This window comes from Ambystoma mexicanum, chromosome 4p (assembly GCF_040938575.1).
Source record: "Ambystoma mexicanum isolate Mex_15411 chromosome 4p, UKY_AmexF1_1, whole genome shotgun sequence".
Classification (NCBI taxonomy): Eukaryota; Metazoa; Chordata; class Amphibia; order Caudata; family Ambystomatidae; genus Ambystoma; species Ambystoma mexicanum.
In genome coordinates this window covers 1,140,919,514-1,140,942,118 of record NC_090927.1, presented here as the reverse complement: position 1 = coordinate 1,140,942,118, position 22,605 = coordinate 1,140,919,514, and the positions used below count along the sequence as shown (strand labels likewise).

At 46.2% G+C, this 22,605-nt stretch overlaps 1 protein-coding gene across 8 annotated transcripts in view; it reads left to right on the top strand.

Annotated features, from left to right (window-relative positions):
• The window catches only part of UTRN (utrophin), a 2,010,688-nt gene that overhangs the window by 1,836,118 nt on the left and 151,965 nt on the right, over nt 1–22,605 (top strand). For all 8 annotated transcript variants that reach the window (XM_069606729.1, XM_069606726.1, XM_069606725.1 and 5 more), the window contains 3 exons: nt 11,769–11,926; nt 12,490–12,656; nt 14,875–14,986. In XM_069606729.1, coding sequence (XP_069462830.1) covers nt 11,769–11,926; nt 12,490–12,656; nt 14,875–14,986 — 437 coding nt within the window. The remainder of the gene's footprint in view (nt 1–11,768; nt 11,927–12,489; nt 12,657–14,874; nt 14,987–22,605) is intronic.

The following is a 22,605-nucleotide window of genomic DNA, read 5'->3' as shown; positions in this document are numbered from 1 at the left end:
CTTGATAATCCCCAGCAAGTTAATGTTGGCAAAACAAGTGTTGAAAAGGGCTGCAAGAAGAGAAGTCCAATATCACTGTTGAGCTGGAGCAGTGGTGGTGTAACTGGAAAGATGCCAATCTCAGGTATCGGTTGCGTGACCTACAGTGACCTTGTAGTCCGACAACTGAGTCTAGACCGACTACTCCACACTAAGAAGCCACTTGACGCATCTATAATTTTATGCTTGAATATCCAGATAAGCTAGCCTGTTGTGAAGTTTGAGTTGAACTTAATGATATTGATGAAAAGATGAAAAGAGCTAAGACACCTGAAAGCTGGGAAGAATCCTGTATTGTTGTGAAAACAGTGAGAGACTTAAAAGCATGGGGAAGGGAACCCCTTGTGATTGAAAGTTAACTATTTGGAATCATGGGGAATGGAGAACCATTTTCCAATCTAAGGCCGGAAGAAGCTCTGAACTTTTGTTTGGACACTTTTCCATTTGATGGTGGCATCCCTACACAGTTTAAACAGATAGATGTGAAGGCAAGTACAGGTTTTGGACACATACGGATATTTACTTTGGACTTCCTGACACAGACTATCCTTCATTTTTTAGGTAGGGAAATCCCACTTTGGCATAGGGCAAGGTAGGTATTACCCCAACATCGTTGTGATTTTAATAGAGGTTTGTAGCCTAAACTGTACTCTATTGTCTGCTTTGTGATGCATTCACAGGTGTACACCCAATTATGCCCGTCTATCTGGCCCTGTCACAGGGGATCAGGGAACCCTGTCAATCTGGGTAGGCGGCCTACCATGGCTTTGCCAAATCCTGTCCTTTCCAAGAACTAGTGAGAGGGAGTGAAGAAGGGCCCCATTCCTTGATTTACCAGAGCGTTCACCATTGTATGAGAATCTTGCAATCGCTGTCTCTTCCGGAATGCCTATCTGCATTTGTCCTGGTCAGGTTTCTTCTGTTTTTCTTTCAGAACTACTTCCCTCTAAAGCCAACAGGCAGCAACAAGGAAGACCCAAACTGGAGCTGCTGAAGTGAACTACCACAGGTCACCCGGTCCAGAATCTGTAGAGTAGATACAGGAGCCTCAAGCCATCACCGCCAGAGAGAACGTTATTGAAGGAAGGGGGACAACTTCACCTGTTAGGACAAGGCAACACAGCAAAGACAAACTGTTTCTTAAAGCCGAGATTGAACCAACACCAGAGACCAGTAAAGGGGGCGGGGCTATCAAGACTATTTGAAGACTTCAAAAGTCAAATCCGACCCCCTGAGGAAAGTGCAGGAAGAGATTGTCCCATCAGAATAGGAAGCCAAAAAGGCCAATGGGAACATGAGGGATTTGAGGTTGCGGGGAGGGGGGGGTTAACAGAGCATTGCAGTCATGGGTATAAAAGACTGCTGAGGCCAGACATGGATTAAAGGTGTTCAGGTGAGGTTGGGAGTTGAGTTGGTGGACCAAGAGATGAGGCAATAGAGAGCAGACCGTGGAGAAGAGTGCTGAGGAGACTGTGGTGGCAGTATGCGAGAGTGCAGGTAAGTCATTTTGTGAGAGAGAATGGTGACAATTAAGTGCAGTGTTTTGAAGTGTGTGAAAGAGATAGAGGGAGAGAGAAAGGTGAGAGTAAAGGAAGAGGGCTAGAGAATGAGGTGACTGTGAGTAACAGTGTAGGTGTCTGAGATTGTGACAGTATGCTGGTGGGATAGTGACATTAGTAGTAGTGGTGAGGGTGAAGAGCAGAGGGAGGAAAAAAGTAAGAGGCGAGAATGTGGAAAGATCATGAGACAAAGTGGGTAGCCAGGGTGCTACGTCCAGGGCACTGAGGGCGAGAGATAAGATAAAGGTGAGGAGAGAGTAGAGGGAGAAGAGGTGAGACAAGTGGAGATGGACAGAGCGTAGGAACCTAGTTAAAGAGAGGGAGACCAGTAAGATCGGGGCGGGGGAGAAGAGTGGAGGTAGAGCAAGACAGATATGATAGAAATCTCTGGTTATTAAGTGTGTTATAGCGTAAGCGCGGACCCGGGGATCAAACCTGTTTTGCTCCGTGTCATCTTGCTTCCAAGGCAAGCACGTTTGGCGCTGAGCTATCCGCCCGAGACAGAGAGAGAGGTATTGATGAGAGGAGTGAGAACCTGTGGTGTCCGCCATTGGAAGGAGCTGGAAGGCTCCCTTATAAAGTCCCGAAGGGAATTAGTCAGATAAGACCATAGCCTTTAGGTTATCCACATCCTCAAAGCAAGACGAAATTATTAAGTGTTACCGTTAAATAGAACAACATGGGGGGACATTGTAGGAGTTACGGATGCCTTGACCTATAGTGGGGGTTAGGGGCCCAATGGAAGATTGAGAGAGCCATGGAAACCACCTTAGACGTCTAAGGTTAAAACATTGGGCACAGTTCTTGATTGTAATGTTGGCACAGATTCACAAGTAAACAACATAACCTATAGCACACAATACCATTTGAAACTTCTTAGAAAAATCAGACCTTTGATGTCCGAGAAAAACTGTGACATTTTGGCTACGGCCACCATTCTCTCGAGGATGGATTACTGTAATGCCATTTTAGGAAGTGTGTCTAAAAAGAATCTGCATACACTACAAGTTGTTCAAAATAATGCTGTGCGCATTATAAAACGAGTATCTTGCGGCGCACATGTTACGTTGCATTGAAGGAATCTTCATTGGCTCCCTGGTAAAGCCAGAATTCAATTTAAAATAGCGGTCCTCACCCATAATACATAAAGAATAGAATCACTACCTACCAACCAACTAAAACCGTATGATGCTTTAATTTGTTGAATGAAAGGCAGTCAGAGGCGGGCTCATTGTTGAACTGTTTGTGAGAGGTGCAGCTTGACTCCCTCGTTCAAAGGTCCTTTTCTTGAATCCTGCAAGGCTGGGTTGGGGGAGCTGCAGTGTTTTCTGCAGGCACCGAAACGGTCATCAACACCGAACACAGAACGCAGGGGTGAGACTGTCCCTGGCGTGTGGAAAGTGGCGGTGGCAGGCTCTACGAGGAATACTTTGGTGAATACAGTGAACACTGGCTGATCGGAGTATCAGTATAAGTGCGGGCGAGCGGTGGCTGTGGTGACCTGCGGTGACTTGTGGTTTGAGGGGTAAGTTCCTTGTCACCCTCTGGCACGACCTTAGTGCTTGACCGTAGTGCCATTTTAGCGCTGCCTCGGGCTCTGGAAAGCCCATGGAAGCCTGCGAAAGAAAAAGGTATTAATAAAGGTACCAACAAAAGGTAGCATAAAAAGTATCACTCAAACCTGTTTGGTGGAGGCAGTACGGAATGGCTGTGGTTGTGGTGTTTGGGGGGTTAAAACCTTGTAGACTCCTGGATTCCTGTGTGCTGGGTGACCGTGGTACACAGCTGTTCACTTGTGGAACCGTGGATCTGGGCATTGCAATAATCAAATAACAACACTATAATTACATCAAGACCAAGACTAAGATATAAAACTCCAGTGTTGGAATGTCAACAGCCAGATGCCCTTTTAGTGCCAGAAACCGATGACAAGTAAAGAGAGGGGGAATGATTCACCTGGAAATGGGTGAATCCGAATCCCAAAGTGCGGGTGATCAAAAATGTTTGGCTGAACCAGGGGTCTCGGGCCTGGTTAATACTGGGCTAGAAGATGAGAGGAGTGAAAATAGAAAGAGTAGAGGTGGAAAATGAGCAGGAGGGAGAAAGAAATGATTTTGAAGAAAACTATGATCTAAGCAAATATGATCGGCATCCTAAGCACGCCACAGAGAAAGTATGTGGATATAACACAGAGGAATTAGAAGCAAATTGTTCAAATCATATGCCTAAACGAAAAGATAGGGGCGACTTGGGAACTTGAGTGGCCCGGAGCAGGCTTTCCTTCCAGATGATGTGGTCATTGAGGCTGATGCATCTATTTCCACTATTGCTTCCCCCTTGAGATTTTTTGCTACCTCTAATGAGGATGAGGGTAGTGAAAATGCGCATGTAGCTGCTCATCTAGCTAGGGAATTGGCAGACTTCTCAATTCAAATTGCAAAACAAAAACTGCAAAGCTTCTCTTGGATGGCCGACTGTCTCCTCATTTTGGACTTATCGCCACTACAAGCTGATGTGACAGTGGAGAAGTTGGAGAGGAATGGTCTCAAACCTTGTGAGACACCAATGGTGAAGCATACCTCGGGGGGGGGGGGGGTTGGTAGCCAGCCACCCAATCACAGCCCGCCTATGATTGCAGTGAAAAATAAAGATGTGGAAAATGGGTGGAGTCTAGTTGACCTCGAGGAAAGGATTAAAACATCTAAACCTGCCCAGGGTACCAATGGTGAGGATGTGGTGTTTAATGACTCTGGACCCACCGCATCTTCTTCGGCAAGTGCATCCTCCTATGTCTGCTCTCGACGTAGGAGCGGGTCACAGGAAAGGAGGATGGCTCAAGGAGTGTAGACTAGTGCTAAGCTCCAACAACTGGTGATGGCACCTCTTGCTACCCCACTACTTCCATTAAAAAAGCTATTAAGCGATTTAATACTGGTATGCAAGACCAAAATGCACTACTATCAGATGTAAGCCGAATGCTAATTACCTTGGAAACCTTTGCTACAAGAGTGGAGATGAGATTGGTTAGGGAAGCTGAAACATCTATAACCTGGCAAAATCGTTTATTTGATATGGCCCGGAACGAGATGACGGATAAAAATCTGATGGAAGCTCTACTGCTCAATTGAAAATGGATGAGAGAGCACTGTAAAGACCCTCAAAGGCTTGAGAATATACCCTAAAATGCTTCTGTAAAGCTATTTGATCAGCTAAACCAGAGGGTGACCAAAAAAAGGGTCGAGGAGGTGGTGGAAATACTCGACCTGACCCCCCGTAGCCCCTTCTGCCCCCGTGCCCAGAGGAAATTGTCCCGGAAAAAGTTTTCTCCGTTTTTAAACCCTCGAAAATAGGGGTGACGGGGGGGAAAAAAGGATGAGGCGATGGAAAAGGGAAAAATGGCGCAAAAATATGCCAAGAGCTGAGAAAAAGAATATGAATGGGTCTAGAGCTTTCTCGAGATATCATCGCTGTTCACACTCATTGGAAATCCACCCTGAGCCAAATAAACCTAGGAAGGAATTGAGTTTTAGAGATTTAGAGAAAAAACAAGGAGATATGGATCTCATTCCTATTATGGATCTAAGTGATCTGATTGATCAAATTGAGATGATTAAGGAGGATGAGCTATGGAAAGAAGTTAGCCTCTCTGATTGGGAAACAATGTAAAGCCAATTAGCACTGACCACAAGATCCCCAGACTGTCCAACTAGGAAACGGGGCGGGGGGGGGGGAGTGAAAAAGTTTGAAATTAATAGGGGAGAGAAAAAGAGCTCCCTAAGTGACCAGGAGAAAGATGTCCCACCCATAATAAAGGAAAATGGAAATAAGAATCCTCTACTGCTCAGAAACCAGCAAGGGTTACATGGTTGTGGGAAATCGACCCAATTAATCCCCAAACCACTGATTCGGATGGAAGACCGAAGTGCCAAGGATGAAACATCTGTAAATTCTGGGAGAGGGTTCCAGACCCTGGAAAAAAGGAGGAAGGAGACTCTTCAAGTGAAAGCTAGTAATGCTTCTAATCACATTCTTCTGGATGATACAGAAGAATTTAAGGAAAGTTCAATCTGCCATGCTAAACAAAATCAATCGCCTTAAAAAAAAAATCCTGGATCATTTCAAAGCCCTACCTCAACATCCTGGACCCAACCAAACCAATTCCACTTACGCTCCAGCCAACTCCACCAAACCCGTCTTCACCTTCAGTGACATCACTGAACTAGAAGTCATTAACCTCCTCAAAATCCTCAAACCTTCTATGTGTAAAGGGGACATATGTCCTCCTAAGCTCATCAAGGACTGTGCAGACCGTCTCGCTCCACTCCTGACAGCCTTCATTAATGCCTCCTTCAGAACAGGCATTATCCCTGCAAGCCTTAGAGGCCTGGGTCCGCCCCCTTCTAAATATAAAAGTCTACCCTAGACCCTTTACAGCCCAATAACTACCAACCCATAACCACTGTGCCTTTTCTCCTTAAGATACTGGACAAAGCCGCCAATAGCCAAATCCAACACTTCCTTGAAGCCCACTCTATCCTCTAGGCAATCTGTTTCCAAAAAGGACACAGCATTGAAACAGCCTTGGTGGACCTAAAAAACCAGATCACACAAATCATGGATAAAGGCAAGCTAGCCCTAGTGTTACTCCTAGACCTCTTGGCTGCGTTCGACCTGGTGGACCACAAGACCTTCACCTCATCCATTCAGCTAACTTCTCCGAAGAAGCAGCTCTCTGAGTCACCTCCTTCTTGGAAAGTAGGACAATGAAGGTATTTTCTAACATAGCCAACGCAGCCCCTGCCACAATCCACTGCGGAGTCCCACGGGGCTCCTGCACAGCACCCACACTGTACAACTTGTTCACGAAGCCACTCTTTGACAAGCTTGACGCACTTGGTATTGCGTATACCAACTATGCTAACGATACTCGGGTACTCCTACCGCTCTCTGGCTCGGACCATAAAGACTCCGAGGCACTTCACATAATATACACCACCATCCAGGCCTGGGTGGCAGCCCCTGACCTCTGTCTCAATGGGGATAAGCCGAAATCATCATCATCATCATCATATTAGGTCAAAAAACTACACTTGCCAAACTTGACAAACTGTACTCCAACTTCATCATTGATAATACTATCATCCCTGTGTTTACATCTGTGTAGACCCTAGGAGTCTACATAGACTCCACATTATCCATGACAAGATATGTCAGCGCGCACACCACTAAGCTCATAAACACTGTAAACCATACCTATCCAAGCCTAACTGTCTATCAATAGCCAGAGCAACTATTGGTGCTAAACTAGACTATTGCAATGCCCTTCTAGCAGTTACATCCGAAAAGAATCTAAACCGATTACAAATCACACTGAACAATGCATTACATGCAGCATTAAGCATCCCGAAAAAGGGAGCATATTTCCCAGGCCAGACGGGCAGCTCACTGGCTCCCTGTTAAAGAGCGCATTGCGTTCAAAATCCTCACCCACAAATGCCTCACCCTCACAGCACATCGTAGTTATCTGAGACAATATCTAAATCCACTTCTACACAACCTACTAGGTCTCAATACACCAACCAACTTCACATCCGACAAATCAACAGGGCAAAAGCTGGTGGGCTAGGCTTCCCCTACATTGCCGCCAAATCATGGAACACACTACCCACAGATATCCGAGCAGAAAACTTGCTCCTTGCTTTCCGAAGAAAACTCAAAATCTCCCTTTTTACTAATATCCACTGACTGCTATGCTTTCTCTCTTGTCTGTACTGTAAAATGCAACTGTTAACCTATCTGTAACTAAGAACTTGGTCTGTAACAAGCGCCACGATGCCCCCGGGCTGTTGTGCGCTTTACACATCCAAATAAATTGATAAAAGTGGAAACTTGAAGAAAGAGAAAAAAAACAGAGAACAAAAATATCCTGAAAGAGAGTAAGAAGACCCGGGAAATGAACAGTGTGAAACTCTATATTGAAAGAGTGGTAGTTGGTAAACCAGAGCCAATTTTAAACAGTCGAAATGTGCTTTGGTTGCTGAATTGGATCATTCCTGTGCATAAAATGGCTTTGAGAGACATTCAAATTGTGGAATTTGTGGTTGAGAAGCGGTTGGATTGGGTCCTTTTACATCAATACTCAGAATACAAGAAAGATCTCATCCTATCTAGTAAAGAAACATTTCTGAGGCTGGGATATGAAGTGAGTGATTATGAAGGGAAAATCCAAGAGAGTTGGAGGGAGGTGACTGTTCCCAGAGTAGTGAAAACAAATCCCACGAAAGCCCTAACCCAAAAAGAGTGGAAAGAAGAAATAAAACAAACCTCAAAACAGACTGGATAGTTGCCCACCTATGGTAAAACTTTTACGGGAGCTAAACTTTACAGTAGCAAACAAGGAAAAAGGGAGGGGAAAGCTCCTGATTAAACGGCCTGAGCAGTTGCAGGAGGTGAAGAACTGGGCTTGGTTGGCGGGGGCTCTAAATACATCTACGCCCTCAAATTAGACTTGCATAAAAAGAAAGGATGATGCGGTGAGGATTGAATGTTGGAACACTAGCGGGTTTAGACCCCTGTTTAATGAACGAGTGCCTGATTTAGATCTGTTTGAAATATTGCTCTTCCAGGAAACATGGCTGACTATGAAACCAGATTGTGACGGATACCAGGTCCATTTAAATCCAGCTGTGAAGGGCATGATGGGCAGACCATCTGCGGGCCTGCTGGGTTTAATCAAAATTGACTCTGGGTGCAATCTCATTAATCTTAAATGCCCTAACCCATATGTGCAGGGTCTTTTTTTACAGCGTAAAGGGGATCTGAGAGAGAGAGTGGTCTTCTGATAATTAACATTTATTGGTGCTTAAATATGGTCAAGGAGACAAAATTAGTTCCAAGTGCGATGGAAATGGTAGACGAAGCAATGCATGAATGGGTGGAGATTAAGATTGTCATCTGTGGGGATTTTAATTTGAAGTTATTTGATAAGGCCGGTATTCTTCTGAAAGAAGCTATGTGGAATGACCGGGAACGTGAATGGATGGGTAATATCTTGAAGAGAGAGATGTACCTTCTAAATGGTCAAACCAAGGGTGATATCCCGGTCAGCCCACTTGGAGATCGACAAAAGTGGTGTCATGTTTAGACTACTGTTTTGTCTCTAAAAATCTGAGAGAAAGAGTGGAGCACTTCTTCGTTTTTACCCCAAAGATTGAGTGACCACGATCTCTTGGTCATCCATATTAGTGGATGGAGGACTACTGGCCCAGCTAGTAGAATGGAAGAAGTGACCCTGGAATGGGGGGGAAACCTAAGGTTAAAACAACAAGATGCTAACAGTGTCGAGCCTATTTGTGACCCAAATCCAGGAAAACCCAAAGGAAATTTAATATTTGCGGATTTTAGAAAAATTCAATAAGAAAAAGAATGTAAAGGGGGGTAGGGTAGGTATTGGACCCAACAACATGTATATGATTTGGAACTGGTGAATAAGAGAAAATTGATAAGAAGAGAGATAAGAGAGATTGGAAGGGATGTCCACCCCGCAAAAAGTGAACGTATAAGGAAGACCCGTCAGAGATTTAAAAACTGGTGTAAGAGCACTAGGGCTGTTAGATCACAAAGAGATGCTGAACAAGTGTTGAGAACAGTTTGCGCATAAAAGTCAAGACACCTGGGAGTTAATTAACAGGGGTGTCTTTGGAGAAGCTACCTCGTTGAATATGGTCTCTGAAGATGATTGGATCAAACATTACTCTTCTCTTTTTGCAGATTCTAATCGGAGCGAGGAGGGAGTTCCCAAGAGTCCCATTAAGAGATGGAATTTTCTATTTGATGACCATGATGCAGTCATGATGAAAGGCAATTTGAGCTCCTCCCGGGCGGCAGGGCCAGATGGCCTATCATATAAAGAACTAAAAAAAAACAAGCACAGTTGGCCAAATTGCTAGTCATCATGTTTTTGCAGATCATGGAAAATAGGGTGATACCATCATCTTGGTGGGAGGCGAACATTGTACCCATTTTGAAAAAGGGGGACAGAGCCGACCCGAGGAATTACTGCCATATTGCTCTGTTAGATTCCATAGGGAAGATCTTTACAACAGTCCTTTTGAGGGATCTCAAGGCTTGGGCTGGGAAGAGTGATATCTTAGACGCCCGACAAACTGGGTTTGTGAAGGAGGTGGGCACGCCCCTCAATCTCATCATGTTGGATCATTGGAATCAGGGAAAACATATCTGGCCTTTATGGACCTAGAACAGGACTTTGACAGTGTCATCAGGGGGAAATTATGGGCTAAATTGCGGAAATTGGGATGCCCGGAGGATTTAGTGGAAGCCATGGAAGCCCTATACACTGATATATACGTCAGGATCCCTTTGTCAAAGAAGGGGACTCTATCGGAAAAAATAAATGCCTTTAGAGGACTAAAGCAGGGGTGCGTATTGGCAACTCTACTGTTTTGTCTGTACATAGCGGATCTGGCTGAGTGTCAAAAACAAGTCAGGGCTTTCCCGTCGAAGATCAATGGTAGAGAGGTACCATGGGTCCTTTTCACGGATGATCTGGTATTTTTAGATCAAACCCAGATCGGCCTACAAAGGAGATCAAGTGCCTTTGAGTTCTTCCTCTGTCAAAATGGCATGAAGATCAATGCCAAAAAATCAAAGGTCATGCCGATTAAAGCAATCGGTAGAAGGAAGAGTGAAAGGTTCACTTGGCGATTGGAAGGAACTCCCTTAAAGATTGTCGATACCATCATACACCTCAGAGTAACCATCAATAAGAGTTGAAGTGAACATGATCACTACCTATATCTACGATCAAGGATATTGATAAATCAAGGGCAGAGTTTCCAGAAGGCTCATACCGATAATTGCTTTTTATAAGCAGAAAGTCACTCAAATATTAACTTATGGAGCGGAAGCGATCCTCCATCTGTTTTTCTCTGTGCGGGATAGGTTCGAGGGCCAGTTCAAGCGGAAGATTCTGGGGCTCCCAAACAGCTTGCCAACTAGTGTGATAAGGCTAGAATTAAAATGACAATCGCTGGAGACCATGGTGGTATGTAAGTCGATGACTCTATACCGCAAATTCACAGAAATTCCCACTGCTTGTCCACTTGAATTATTGAAAGGGGATCATGGAATCTGTGATAAATATCTGGGTTGTTGTAAAGAGAAAGTTGAGACCATTTTCAAGGGGAGGAATATTGTGATTGGAGAACTAATGACAAACCCTTGTAAGGTGGAGAAGAAGCTCCAGGTGTGGGCCTAACCTTCTACTCCGATGTTGTTTAAACATCTTAGATACAAGGGAAGTTCAATGGAGGGGGAAATTACCAGGGGTTTCAAATCCATGGTGTAGATTTGGTAAGATACCGGAAATGGTGGAGTGTCCAATGCATTTGATAACCGCTTGTCAATCGCTGGTCCAAGTCAGAAATTTCTTTTTGAAAGGCTATGTGGAAAAAGGGAAGAACCTGAGCCCGATGGAATGGTGGAAATGGGTACTGAGAGGTGAGCAAATTGGATTGGTAATTGCCACTATGAAAATGTGGGAGATTTATTATGTTGTTGAAGGGACATGGTGAAGGGGACATTATCTGCTCCTACCCCTGAGTTATTGAATATTTAAAAGAAGGATGTCGATTAAATTGTAATGTTAAAGGTTTTTCTACTTAACAGGATCATGTAACATGTTTTTGTTCTTGATTTCGTGTTTCTTTTTAAACCAATAAAACATTTTTTAACAAAAACCTTATGATCAAGCAACACTATGCTGCTAAACTGTCCACGACCCAAACGGATGAAAGCAAAAAAGGAAATGGGAAATTATTCCCGTCTATTGCACCTTCCCGTTGGAACACTCTTCCGATGAATGTCCGCTTAGACGGTAACAAAGCTGCATTTCGAAAGGGATTGAAAACGCATCTGTTTGAATAGTTATTAACATATCCTCGCTATGCTATATCTCTCTAGGCTCAGTGTAACTTGTTTTGTTCTGTGTGTTTTATGTTTCCACACCCTGCTGCCTGTCGGGTGTGTTTTCATTGTGTAATAAAACTATATAAAATAAAAAGACTTAAAGCCTTCCCAAAAAATGTGGCTTGTCGTTTCACATTTCAAAAATGGGCACCTAACAAGTAAACCTGTCTTATTTTCAAACAGACCTCTTCAAGGAAGTAGCGGGATCAGGCGAAACATGCGACCAGCGGCAGCTTGGCCTGCTGCTCCATGATGCCATCCAGGTCCCGCGGCAGCTAGGAGAAGTCGCAGCATTTGGCGGCAGTAATATCGAGCCCAGTGTTCGCAGCTGCTTCCAGCATGTAAGGGCTGCTTCGACCTTCTTTTCTGCTCAGAATTGTGATTGTTCTTCGAAAGATTCCTGTCCTCCAGTTGCAGTTCCTGCCAAAGTGCTGACAGCACTATTTTTTTAGTTTCCAGTGCGCCGCCAATTTTCTTGATGTAGGCCACTAATCTGCACTTGCTCCATCAGTGTTTCCAAGATGCCATTTGTTGGGAGAGACGGCCGTCTCCTTGGCGACACCCAGGGCAGCTTATTGTGATGGAGTGCCCCATGGCCTGATTCCAGCTGTATAGTGATGGATGCTGCCTGTACTTTGGAGACGAACACATTAGGAAGTTTACTGGCGGCTAGGGGATTTCAGTGAGGGTGTTTAATTATTTCACACCATCTGAAGCGAGGTTCTCTGACATTACTGAAATCCTGTATTGCTTTATGTCCTTCTCTTTTCGTGCGCCCATTCTAACCCAAACCTTTTGCATGACTAGGTCCACTACTATCCTTTTCGCGCGTTTTCTCTTTACAGAAATGAGCCATTGCTGTGGCCGTCTACTGTTCATCCATTGACCTATTTTCTTCCATTAGGCAAACAATCAGCCAGAGATCAACGTGAAGCAGTTCATAGAGTGGATGCATTTGGAGCCGCAGTCCATGGTGTGGCTGCCTGTCCTTCACCGGGTGGCAGCAGCCGAAACAGCAAAACATCAGGCTAAGTGCAACATATGCAAGGAGTGCCCCATCGTGGGCTTCAGGTAAGAGCCGTGAATTTGGGCAAATGCTCTGCTTTGTACACAGGGAGCAGAATTGGTCTTTATTAAACCACAGGAACATATAAGCTGCACTTTGTGTTAACCGTGACTTCTCCTTCAAAAAAGCCATTTAGCCAAGAAGACCCAGAGTTCCTTGCAACAGCTTTCATTGCGAATGTAAATGAAGCCCTGGCTTCTTGTTGTAAAATTCTGAAACTTTGTTCTCCACCTACTTCCCTTAACCCACCTGCACACCAGCATCCCTGTTCTGGCTAACATTCCCAGCGTTACCTTTTCACCACAGGGACCTGCACAATTCAGAAAAGGTTTGAGCTAGAACTGTTTTAATGATGTTGATAATGAAACACTGTTTTGAACATTTGGGGGTAGAAAAAATGTCCACAACTGCAGATAGGAATTGCCTACAGATCAAGTGTTTCACTGAATTGGGACGGAAAGTAAATGTTGCTGCGCTGATCATACATTCCTATATGATTGATGAGGACCATGATTGCCAGCCGTTGTACGAAAAAAATCCCCTAGTGTGCTTTTAAACTGAACCAATCGCCATTTTAGTGGCCTAATGAAACTGGTACCTTGCCTAAGAACATTGGCATATTGTGCCCCTGCCTGGGAAAACCAGACCGTAATCTGTGAAGGAATTGAAAAAAATGGCCTTGAAGGACTCATAAATTTGTAAGATATGAGCGGGCTGAGGTACAGGGAATGTGGATGTATTTGTAGGGGTGCATGCATAATGCATATGTGTGGGATCTATAAAGCTTGGAACCAGTGGAGCACTGTAGAGTGGTGGCACACCCAGACAGTTTAGTGGGATGCAGAGGTAGCAGAGAAGCTCGGATGGATAGTGGGATCAGGGGATGAAGGAAATCCAGAGGGGGAGAAAGGGTTGAGTGGAGTGATTGGTGGGGATGTTCTTGAAGCGTAGGGTCTTCAGTCCCTCCTTGAACTGTAGGAAGGATAACTTTGATCACAGTCTGAGTGCATGTTTCTTCCCTGTTTATAGTAGTTTGTTTCCAACCTGGATAATGTTGCGGCTTCTGGTGGTGTGCTGTCCTCGTGAGTTTCTTGGCCAAGTAGAGTGGTGGTTTGGTTGTGACTGCTTTGTAGGTGATGCCTGCAGTCTTGAACATATGTTTCTAAAGGTGCTCCTTGAGACTGGGGGTGTCATGATAGGCAATGGATCAAACGGAATGCTAATCTAGAAAGAGGGATAATTAAACTTCTTGTGGTGAAAAGCATTTTCAAGTACCTTAGAAGGAAGTACTATAGTTAGTGGAAGGTTGGTTGTGGGATACCCTAGATGTGTGCTTGGGAAGCCCTTGAAGTTCAGAGGCCAGAACTAATTGTGTAGGGGTCCCTGCAAAGCCCACGGATTAATCTGGCACTGCCAACTTTCAGAATTGCTGGAAGCACACACTTTACACCTCAGTGCAATAGTACTCTGGCATTGCTTTATCTCATTGCCTGGACAGTTCTCTCACCTTGTGTCAGAGCTAACAGGTTCGCACAGCTTCCCCACTTTGTCTGCTGACATTTACTTAAGTTCACACAGTCTAGTGGTGGAGTGATGTGGCAGAGCCCTTCAAGCATCACCAGTGGAAAGGAACTCTGAATCAGAAAACAGTGCCCAACAGTCTAGTTTACTCACTCCTTAAGATCTGTGGGCAGTTTGGACCATGCTATCCAACGAGACAAAATAACTTTCCTGAATCAAAGTTTGACCCCGTTTAGTGAGTCGTCAGCACTTTAAATGACCAAATGAATACAAATCTTTGTTTCATTATTTCCACTTTAAATGTCCTAAATATGTCCAAATTGATCATAGTGCATGCACCTATCACTACATGAAGCTAGGTGGTCTGTGAAAATGTGCACTTACTCTAGGCAAATGCGCCAGAATCTAAATAAAGTCTAAAGAAAATGCACTCCAGTTCAAGTAACAATGATGGGGTGAACTAGCCGATTCACATTTACAATTAGATGTGTGTCTGCTTTCTATGGTCATATGTGACCCTGAATCCTGACCATATACCGCTTTAATTAAAGGCACATGCCCTTTTGCTGGTCACATTTTATAATGTATGCATTCATGAGATATGAAAGCTCTACATCTGTTGGCAGTTTCCTCTACAGGCCAGACATCCTAGTGCGCCACTGTCCAGGTAATTGCCTGAACACCCTTGCTCTATTTCCACAGATACCGCAGCTTGAAGCATTTTAACTACGATGTCTGCCAGAGTTGCTTCTTTTCCGGGCGAACTGCGAAGGGACACAAGCTGCATCACCCAATGGTGGAGTACTGCATACCAGTGAGTATTGATTACCCGGCCCTCCTGCAGCGGGCAGAATTTTTTGGGCCCGAGTTGGCTATATAGATGTTTGGCATTCAGAATGTAAGGTGTGCGCTCCCCGGAGTAGTCCATCAACGCCGCCAAACTCCTAGTGCATGTACAAACCTTTGTTAAGCGCAGTAGAACATTTTATTTTATTTTATAGGAACCAATTCTCAGTATTTCTTCTCAAATGAGAAGGTTTCATTTCATTTGAAGATCATATACTTATGAAGGATATCATGACGTAGTACAGGCACGCCGCAGTTATCGATTGTCCGTAGTCAGTTGAGGGTAACTTTAGTTTGCCTATTATATTTGCCATAGTTTTCCTCGGATTAGGTTTTACTAATTCCCCAAACATAAAACACAATGAATGCTTTAGGAGTATAGTGAAGCCATATAAATGTTTTTAAAAATGTTTTTTTTTATCATTGTTAGTAGTAGTATTACGTGTATGCCCAAAGTTCTGGTAACAGATGGTGTGCAATCACAGCACCATCATTTTGGAGTTAAACATGCCTCTAATATCTTAACCCCTTGAATGCCCAGGGCGTGACAATCCACGTCCTGGGCTGACCTGCTGTGTTGCCAGGCTCGTGGATGCCCCCGTATTGCACAAATTATTTTTAAATGGCGGGGACACTAGGGGGGCGCATGCTGCGGCCTCCAAGTGGATACAAGGAAAATGGTTGCAAAAGGACAGTGAGATGTTCATGGTGTCCCCTCCCCCACCCCCCCCCCGCCAGTTTCTTCAGAAATTCGCTTCACCCTCTACCCGAGCTCATGCAGCGTTGAGGGAATGGGCAGGAGGCTTCAGCCAAAGTGACGCCCCTCACTCCGTTCTGGGTCTCACTGCCCAGTGGCCTCGTTTTCCTTTGGGCCCTGTCATATGGCTGATTGAACGTGATGCCAGAAACGGCGCTTTCTCAAGAATCATCGATGAGCACGATTGTAGTTTTGAACTACAACGGTTGGAAGAGTGTATTTGATGACCGTCGTTGGCACCCCGCTTTGGAATGCTTGGCTTCCACAGCCACTGAACCCAAGCTCGTGTTCTCCGCTCATCTGAGGGAGTTATGTTTCTTTATTAATGCCGAAAAGGAGTTGAACCGGCCATTCTTGAGCAAAAGGGGGAAAGGATGTGGGGGTTGGGGGTTGGTGGGATAGTATACACTATAGTGGTGGGACTAGAAGCAAAACCGGGAAGGCCTGGTATACAACAAAAGAGGGAGTGCGACTGCACAGAGGGCATTTGGGGTAGCAGGACTAAGATTGGGAGACATTTCATTCAGTACTGTAGGATGAGGAAGACCCAGAGAAGGCGCCATGTTTTGAAGATGGAATACAGGCCATTGCTGAAGTTGGAGAAGGCAAACGGCTGCTTTTCTGAGAAGGACTGGCATATCGCAACAGTAAGCAGGTCTATGCTAGCCCCAGTTATACGCCACTCTCCTGTCATGTCAAGTGAACCAGTCGATCTTGCCCCCCCCCCTCCAATTCCCCCCCAGGTCAGATCTGCACATGGTTTTGCCCGGCTGAGAGGTACTCGTGGCTCGCCTCGGTGTGGTACCCTCTGCTCTCCTAATCCGTGTTGACGTGCAGCTTTGCATGAAAGCTGACTGCTGTATTTCCGGGAAGAATCTCAAAGTGCGATAGGCACGTTGTCAAGAAGTATTAGCGCAAAGGTTGGTACAGTCCCCAAGGGGGTGAAGTCTGCCTCAGGCAGAATAAAGTGTGCTTGCAGCTTGGCTACTTGAGATTTCGGCAGTGTAAGTCCAAACACTGAATCGCTCCGTATTTCAAAGCAAGCCACAGTTCTTCGGTTATCAACCTACTCTGTATGCTTTTCATATTTAGTACTCGAGCGGGATAGTGTTTCTTGCTTTCTTTTATTCCCAGAGGGGCTGTGTGTATTGAATAACTATTTACATTTCTGCCTTGCACACAGAGCTTGCTTATAGTAGAGCGAGGCAGCTCCTACCCGCGTGCTTTATAGGGCGACATGGTTCATGTCTACTGCGCTCTTGTTACCCCTGCACGTTTCTTGACCAACCCCATTCACTGTTTTGGACGTGGATGTAGGCATAGGATGGAGCATTGGCTTTTAATAAACGTTGATTTCCAAAGAAAGCGCAGGCTTTTTTGCAGCAAGTGATAAAAAATGTCTTTTTAACCGTTTATGGACAGTTTGTGCTACTTCCGCTATTTTGAGTTGGTTTTCTGACTACTTTTGTAAGAGTTTGGCAGACAGTGAGGTTTCAGATCCGTGATTTCTCCCCCTCAGTTTACTTAGAGAGAAGCAGGAATTTTTAGGCTCTGGTGACCTTTCTTTTTTTGATGGAAGCTTCCCATGGGCAGGCAGGTTTCCATGTCGCTTCCCTGGGCAAGTAACATGTAAGCTGTTGTGCCTGCTAGTTTTTCATTGTTTTTCAAAAGAACTAGGATCATCCAGGGATGTCATTTCACGAAAATGCCAGGGGTAGCAGAAGTGACGCAACACGACAGGACCCTGGACCTCTGATGACACCACAGGAAGTGATGTCATTTGACCCCACCTCCAAGTGCCGTCATGGGTAGTGATGGAACGTGACCTTCAGATGCGTCTAACACCCGTGTTTCCACCCAGAACATTCAAACACACACTATCACATTCCTACTCATTCACTCACCAGTCACTGACTCATAAACCTTTTCTTAATCCACTCTCACTGCATTATCCACACAGGCACACACGACCCACACAGACCATTAAACAATACACTATCTCATTCGTACTCATTCACCCACTCATACACCTTCTTTACATCCTCTCTCACTGCATCCCACCCAGAACATTCAAACACACAAACACATTTCTTCTCGTTCACGGACCACTCACTGACCCATAGCACATAGATACATCCGACCCGCACTTCACACATGCAAAATCCACATGACATTTAAAAAAAAAACTTCTTACCTATTTTCCCAGCTTCAGTGTGTCACTACAGGCCTCCTGTCACGCCGCTTCCTAGACCACGGACACACCTCCCCACTCGCCCCTCCTTGCCTACCCATTCCCGCACTCCCCAACACTCGTGCACCGTGCCCCCCACTCACGTCGCACACATCAGGGCACGGCATGGCATATATGGGGGAAGTGGGTGTTTATCGCCCTTCACGGCGGTGGCAGATCAACTGGAAGCTCCGTCACTTCAGGAACTTACGTCCTTTGCGGAGACCAGCGCTTCCCGGCGCTTCATGGATCACGTGACTTCGGTTGCCTAGCAGCATTGCAACGCTTTCAGGTCACGTCACACGTGACTATACGTGCGTCCCTTCCGAGGATAAAAGGAGTCGGTGAACCGAAGGCGTTGCTTCACAGCTGTTTAGTTTCGGATCACGTGACTTCTCTCTTTGTTCAAGGACCTGCTCTGATTCTGACCTCGGCTTGCTCCACGGACTCCTCTTGCTTAACCCTTCAACTACTTTTGGATTTGCCTGTTACCGACTCACGCCTGCTCCACGGATTCCTCTTGCTTAAGCTCTTCATTGGCTAGGACCTCGGTCCTACAATAGGTGGTTGCCTGTTCTACCCTACAGGTATTCGGGCCCTGTTTCATTGCTTAACCACTGTATCTTGCTTTGCAGCGCTCAAGGGGTTCTTCCGGCTGTTCCCGCGTCCTGGCTTTCCGGACTTCCACCTGTGGCCTTAATATTCACACTGACCATATAACAAAATCAGTCAGGGTGTTTCTTGGGGACAGAGGGGTTGTTCATACTCTACACGACCAACGAACTTCGTAACAGACTGTGAAGCCTATCTTTGGTCGTCCAGAGTATGAATCCCTCCGCCGGGGATCCAGTGACCGCCTTGTTACAAGCAGTAGCGGCTCTTAGGGCTGACATGACAGCAATACACCACCGTCTGGATGCCCTACAAAGCACACGTTTTCCGTTACCCACGGATGCAGAATTCGGTGACACAGTCCCCTCAGACCAGCCAGCCCCAGCCATGGCCCCTGCACCCACTCCTATACTGCTACCTACACCTGTTCCCCTTGCTGCCCCCGAACGTTATCAAGGGGATCCCCGGAAGTATCGCACTTTCATTAATCAATGTAGATTACATTATTTGTGCAGACCCCTAGCGTTCCCCGACTCTTGTACTAAGGCTGCGTTTCTTCTATCCCATTTGTCCGGGGTAGCGGCCACCTGGGCCAACCCGATGTTAGAGAATGACCATCCTGCTCTCTATGACTTCGACCTTCTTGTATCAGAAATGGCCAAAGTCTTTGATACACGACATAAAGCCCATTCTAGAGATCTCGAACTCTTGGATCTAACACAAGGCAAACAGACTCTGATAGAATATATCACCAAGTACAACCAACTCGCTGCTGAGACCTCCTGGCCTGAGGAGAAAAAGGCAATCGTGTTCTATCGTGGTCTATGCAACTCCATGAAAGATGCCCTCTCAGTAGTTCCTGCTCTTCCTTCAGGGTTCTCGGATTTGGTGGATCTTGCTTTACAAGTAGACGCAAGGAGATCCGAGAGAAGGGCCGAAACATCCTTCTCTATACACTCCGGACCTTCCGTATCCACCACCCCTGTTGAACCCATGCAAATAGGAGGTATCCGTCGCCCGATAACCCCATTAGAACGAGAACGCCGGAGAAACGACAATGCCTGTTTCTATTGTGGGTTAAACGGACACTTTGTAAGGGAATGCCCCCGACGTCCCAAGAACAAAACACCGGGTTTTCCGAAGGCTCGCCCATGATACAGGGGGCACCGGCGAGCCTGTCTTCGACCCCCTCCGAACCTGCCTTTGGCCCTATTAGACCGATAGAGGTCCAGGCTCTGTTAAAACCCGCTGGAGAGATCAAACACACAGTCCATATTGTGATCGATTCCGGGGCCACTGGTTGTTTCATCGATATTTCCCTGGCCCGTCGCCTCAATCTGCCCTTGGTTAGGAAAGAACATCCGGAACCAGTACATGCTGTTGACGGTACTTCGCTATCCTCCGGTCCGATTAAGTTCCAAACTGCTCCTATGGAAGTGGTGATCCAAAACATCCATAGAGAAACCCTGGCATTTGATTTGATCAATACACCACTGTTCGGCATAATACTGGGAATACCATGGTTACGACAACATAACCCATTGATCAACTGGGGCAACGGACAGGTCACGTTTGAGTCGGAGGTATGTCAACATTTCTGTCTCCTCGACACTGATTCCTTGTCCACTCCTGCCATGATTCTTGGTGCCATGGCTGCCACCCATGTCAACGATAGTGCTTCAGACCCGGTGCCTTCACACACTGTGGGGGCTGTCACAGCCAACATCCCTGTGGCCTATCACGATTTCCACACAGTGTTCGATAAGGCCACTGCTGAGGGTCTCCCCCCCTCATAGACCGTACGATTGTCCGATTGACCTGGTCCCAGACGCTCCTGTACCCAAGGGTAGGGTTTATTCATTTTCACGGTCAGAGGAACAAGCCCTTAAGGATTACATACAAAAAGCTCTGGAGTTGGGTCATATACGTCCTTCTTGTTCTCCAGCTGCTAGTCCGATTTTCTTTGTGCCGAAAAAGGAGGGCGATCTCCGTCCATGTGTGGACTACAGACGGTTAAATGCCATTACCATTAAGAACAGGTACCCTCTTCCGCTCATATCCACGCTACTAGACAGGTTGACTAAAGCATCTGTTTTTACCAAGCTGGACCTGAGGGGGGCGTACAATCTGATTCGTATGCGGCTTGGGGATGAGTGGAAGACGGCGTTTTGCTCCCGACAGGGGTTATATGAATACACGGTAATGCCCTTCGGGCTTTGTAATGCCCCTGCCACGTTCCAACGTTTTGTCAACGAAGTGTTCTCAGACATCCTGGACACATTCGTGGTGGTATATCTGGACGATATTCTGATCTATTCGTCCTCCCTGGAGGAACACGTCGGGCATGTTAGGGAGGTGCTCTCTCGCCTGAAGACCAATGCCTTGTTTGCCAAGCCTGAAAAATGTCTGTTTCATTCCAAGGAAGTGGAGTTTCTGGGTTTTCGCATATCCCCTGGGGGCCTGTCCATGAATTTATCTAAGGTCCATGCTGTCACCGAATGGCCGACTCCTGTTACTCTGAAACAACTCCAATCTTTTCTCGGCTTCGCAAATTTCTATCGGCGATTCATCGCCGGCTTCTCTTCTATTGTTGCTCCACTGACCGCCCTGACCAGCCCCCTTGTCCCGTTCACTTGGACCTCCGTCCATCAGAAGGCTTTTGAGGAACTCAAGGCCAGGTTCGTGTCCGCCCCTGTTTTACAGCATCCTGATCCAGAACTCCCCTACATTCTGGAGGCTGATGCCTCCTCGTTTGCTCTAGGCGCAGTATTGTCTCAACCTTGCCCAACCACGGGTTGTCTACATCCAGTGGCCTTTCACTCACGAAAGTTTTCCGTGGCTGAAGCGCACTATACAGTAACCGAAAAAGAATTGTTGGCCATCAAGGATGCTTTACAAACGTGGCGTCATCACCTCATGGGTGCGAAACATCAAACAGTGGTGTATACAGACCACAAAAACCTACAGGACCTGGCCTCGTTAAAATGTGCTAACAGCAGACAGGTGCGTTGGCATTTATTTTTTGCCGCGTTTGATTTTGTGGTCAAACACAGACCAGGTCGCAGTCATGGCAAAGCTGATGCCTTGTCCCGTTCTCCCGGAGGGGAGTCCTTGTCCGTGTACCCCGACACACTGCTAGGAAAGGGCCATGTCATCTGTACTTGTACCCCATCCCCCACCATGCTTATCGACATCCGGCGTTGGGTTTCCCAGAATCCTCAGGCTCTCAACGAATGGGACATTGCTCTTCACGAGGGGTTGCCTTTCATCCATGACAAACTGTTCCTTCCCACGTGTGACGTCCGCAACCAGGCGTTAGCATGGTCACACGATGCTGCTGTAAACGGCCATCCCGGGCAACAGCGTACCCTGGACCTGTTGCAACGCTGGTGCTGGTGGCCTTCCATGAGAAAAGATGTCGAACATTATGTTAACACTTGTTCCATATGTGCCCAATGCAAAACACGCAAAGGACGGCCTTTAGGGCTGCTCTTACCTCTTCCCGTACCTCCCAGACCTTGGCACACCGTCTCGATGGATCTCATCACTGACCTACCCCGCAAACAGGGCTACGACACCATATGGGTTATTGTCGATTCATACACCAAAATGGCCCGCTTTATCCCCTGTACTGGTATACCCTCTGCTCCAACTCTGGCTCGCTTATTCTTCAGATCTGTCTTCTGCCTCTTTGGTTTACCACAGGTCATCATATCAGACCGTGGGTCTCAATTCACGTCCTGTTTCTGGCGCGCGCTCACCAGACTCCTGGGGATCGATGCTCGCTTTTCTTCAGCTTATCACCCCGAGAGTGACGGGCAGACCGAGCGGGTAAACCAGGCTTTGGAGCAGTACTTGCGGTGTTTGTCCCTCCAGTATCAGGACTCATGGGCCAAACTGCTGTATATTGCTGAATTTGCGTATAATAACTCCCGTCATTCGACCACAGGTTTTTCCCCCTTTTATGCTTTATACGGGCAGCACCCAC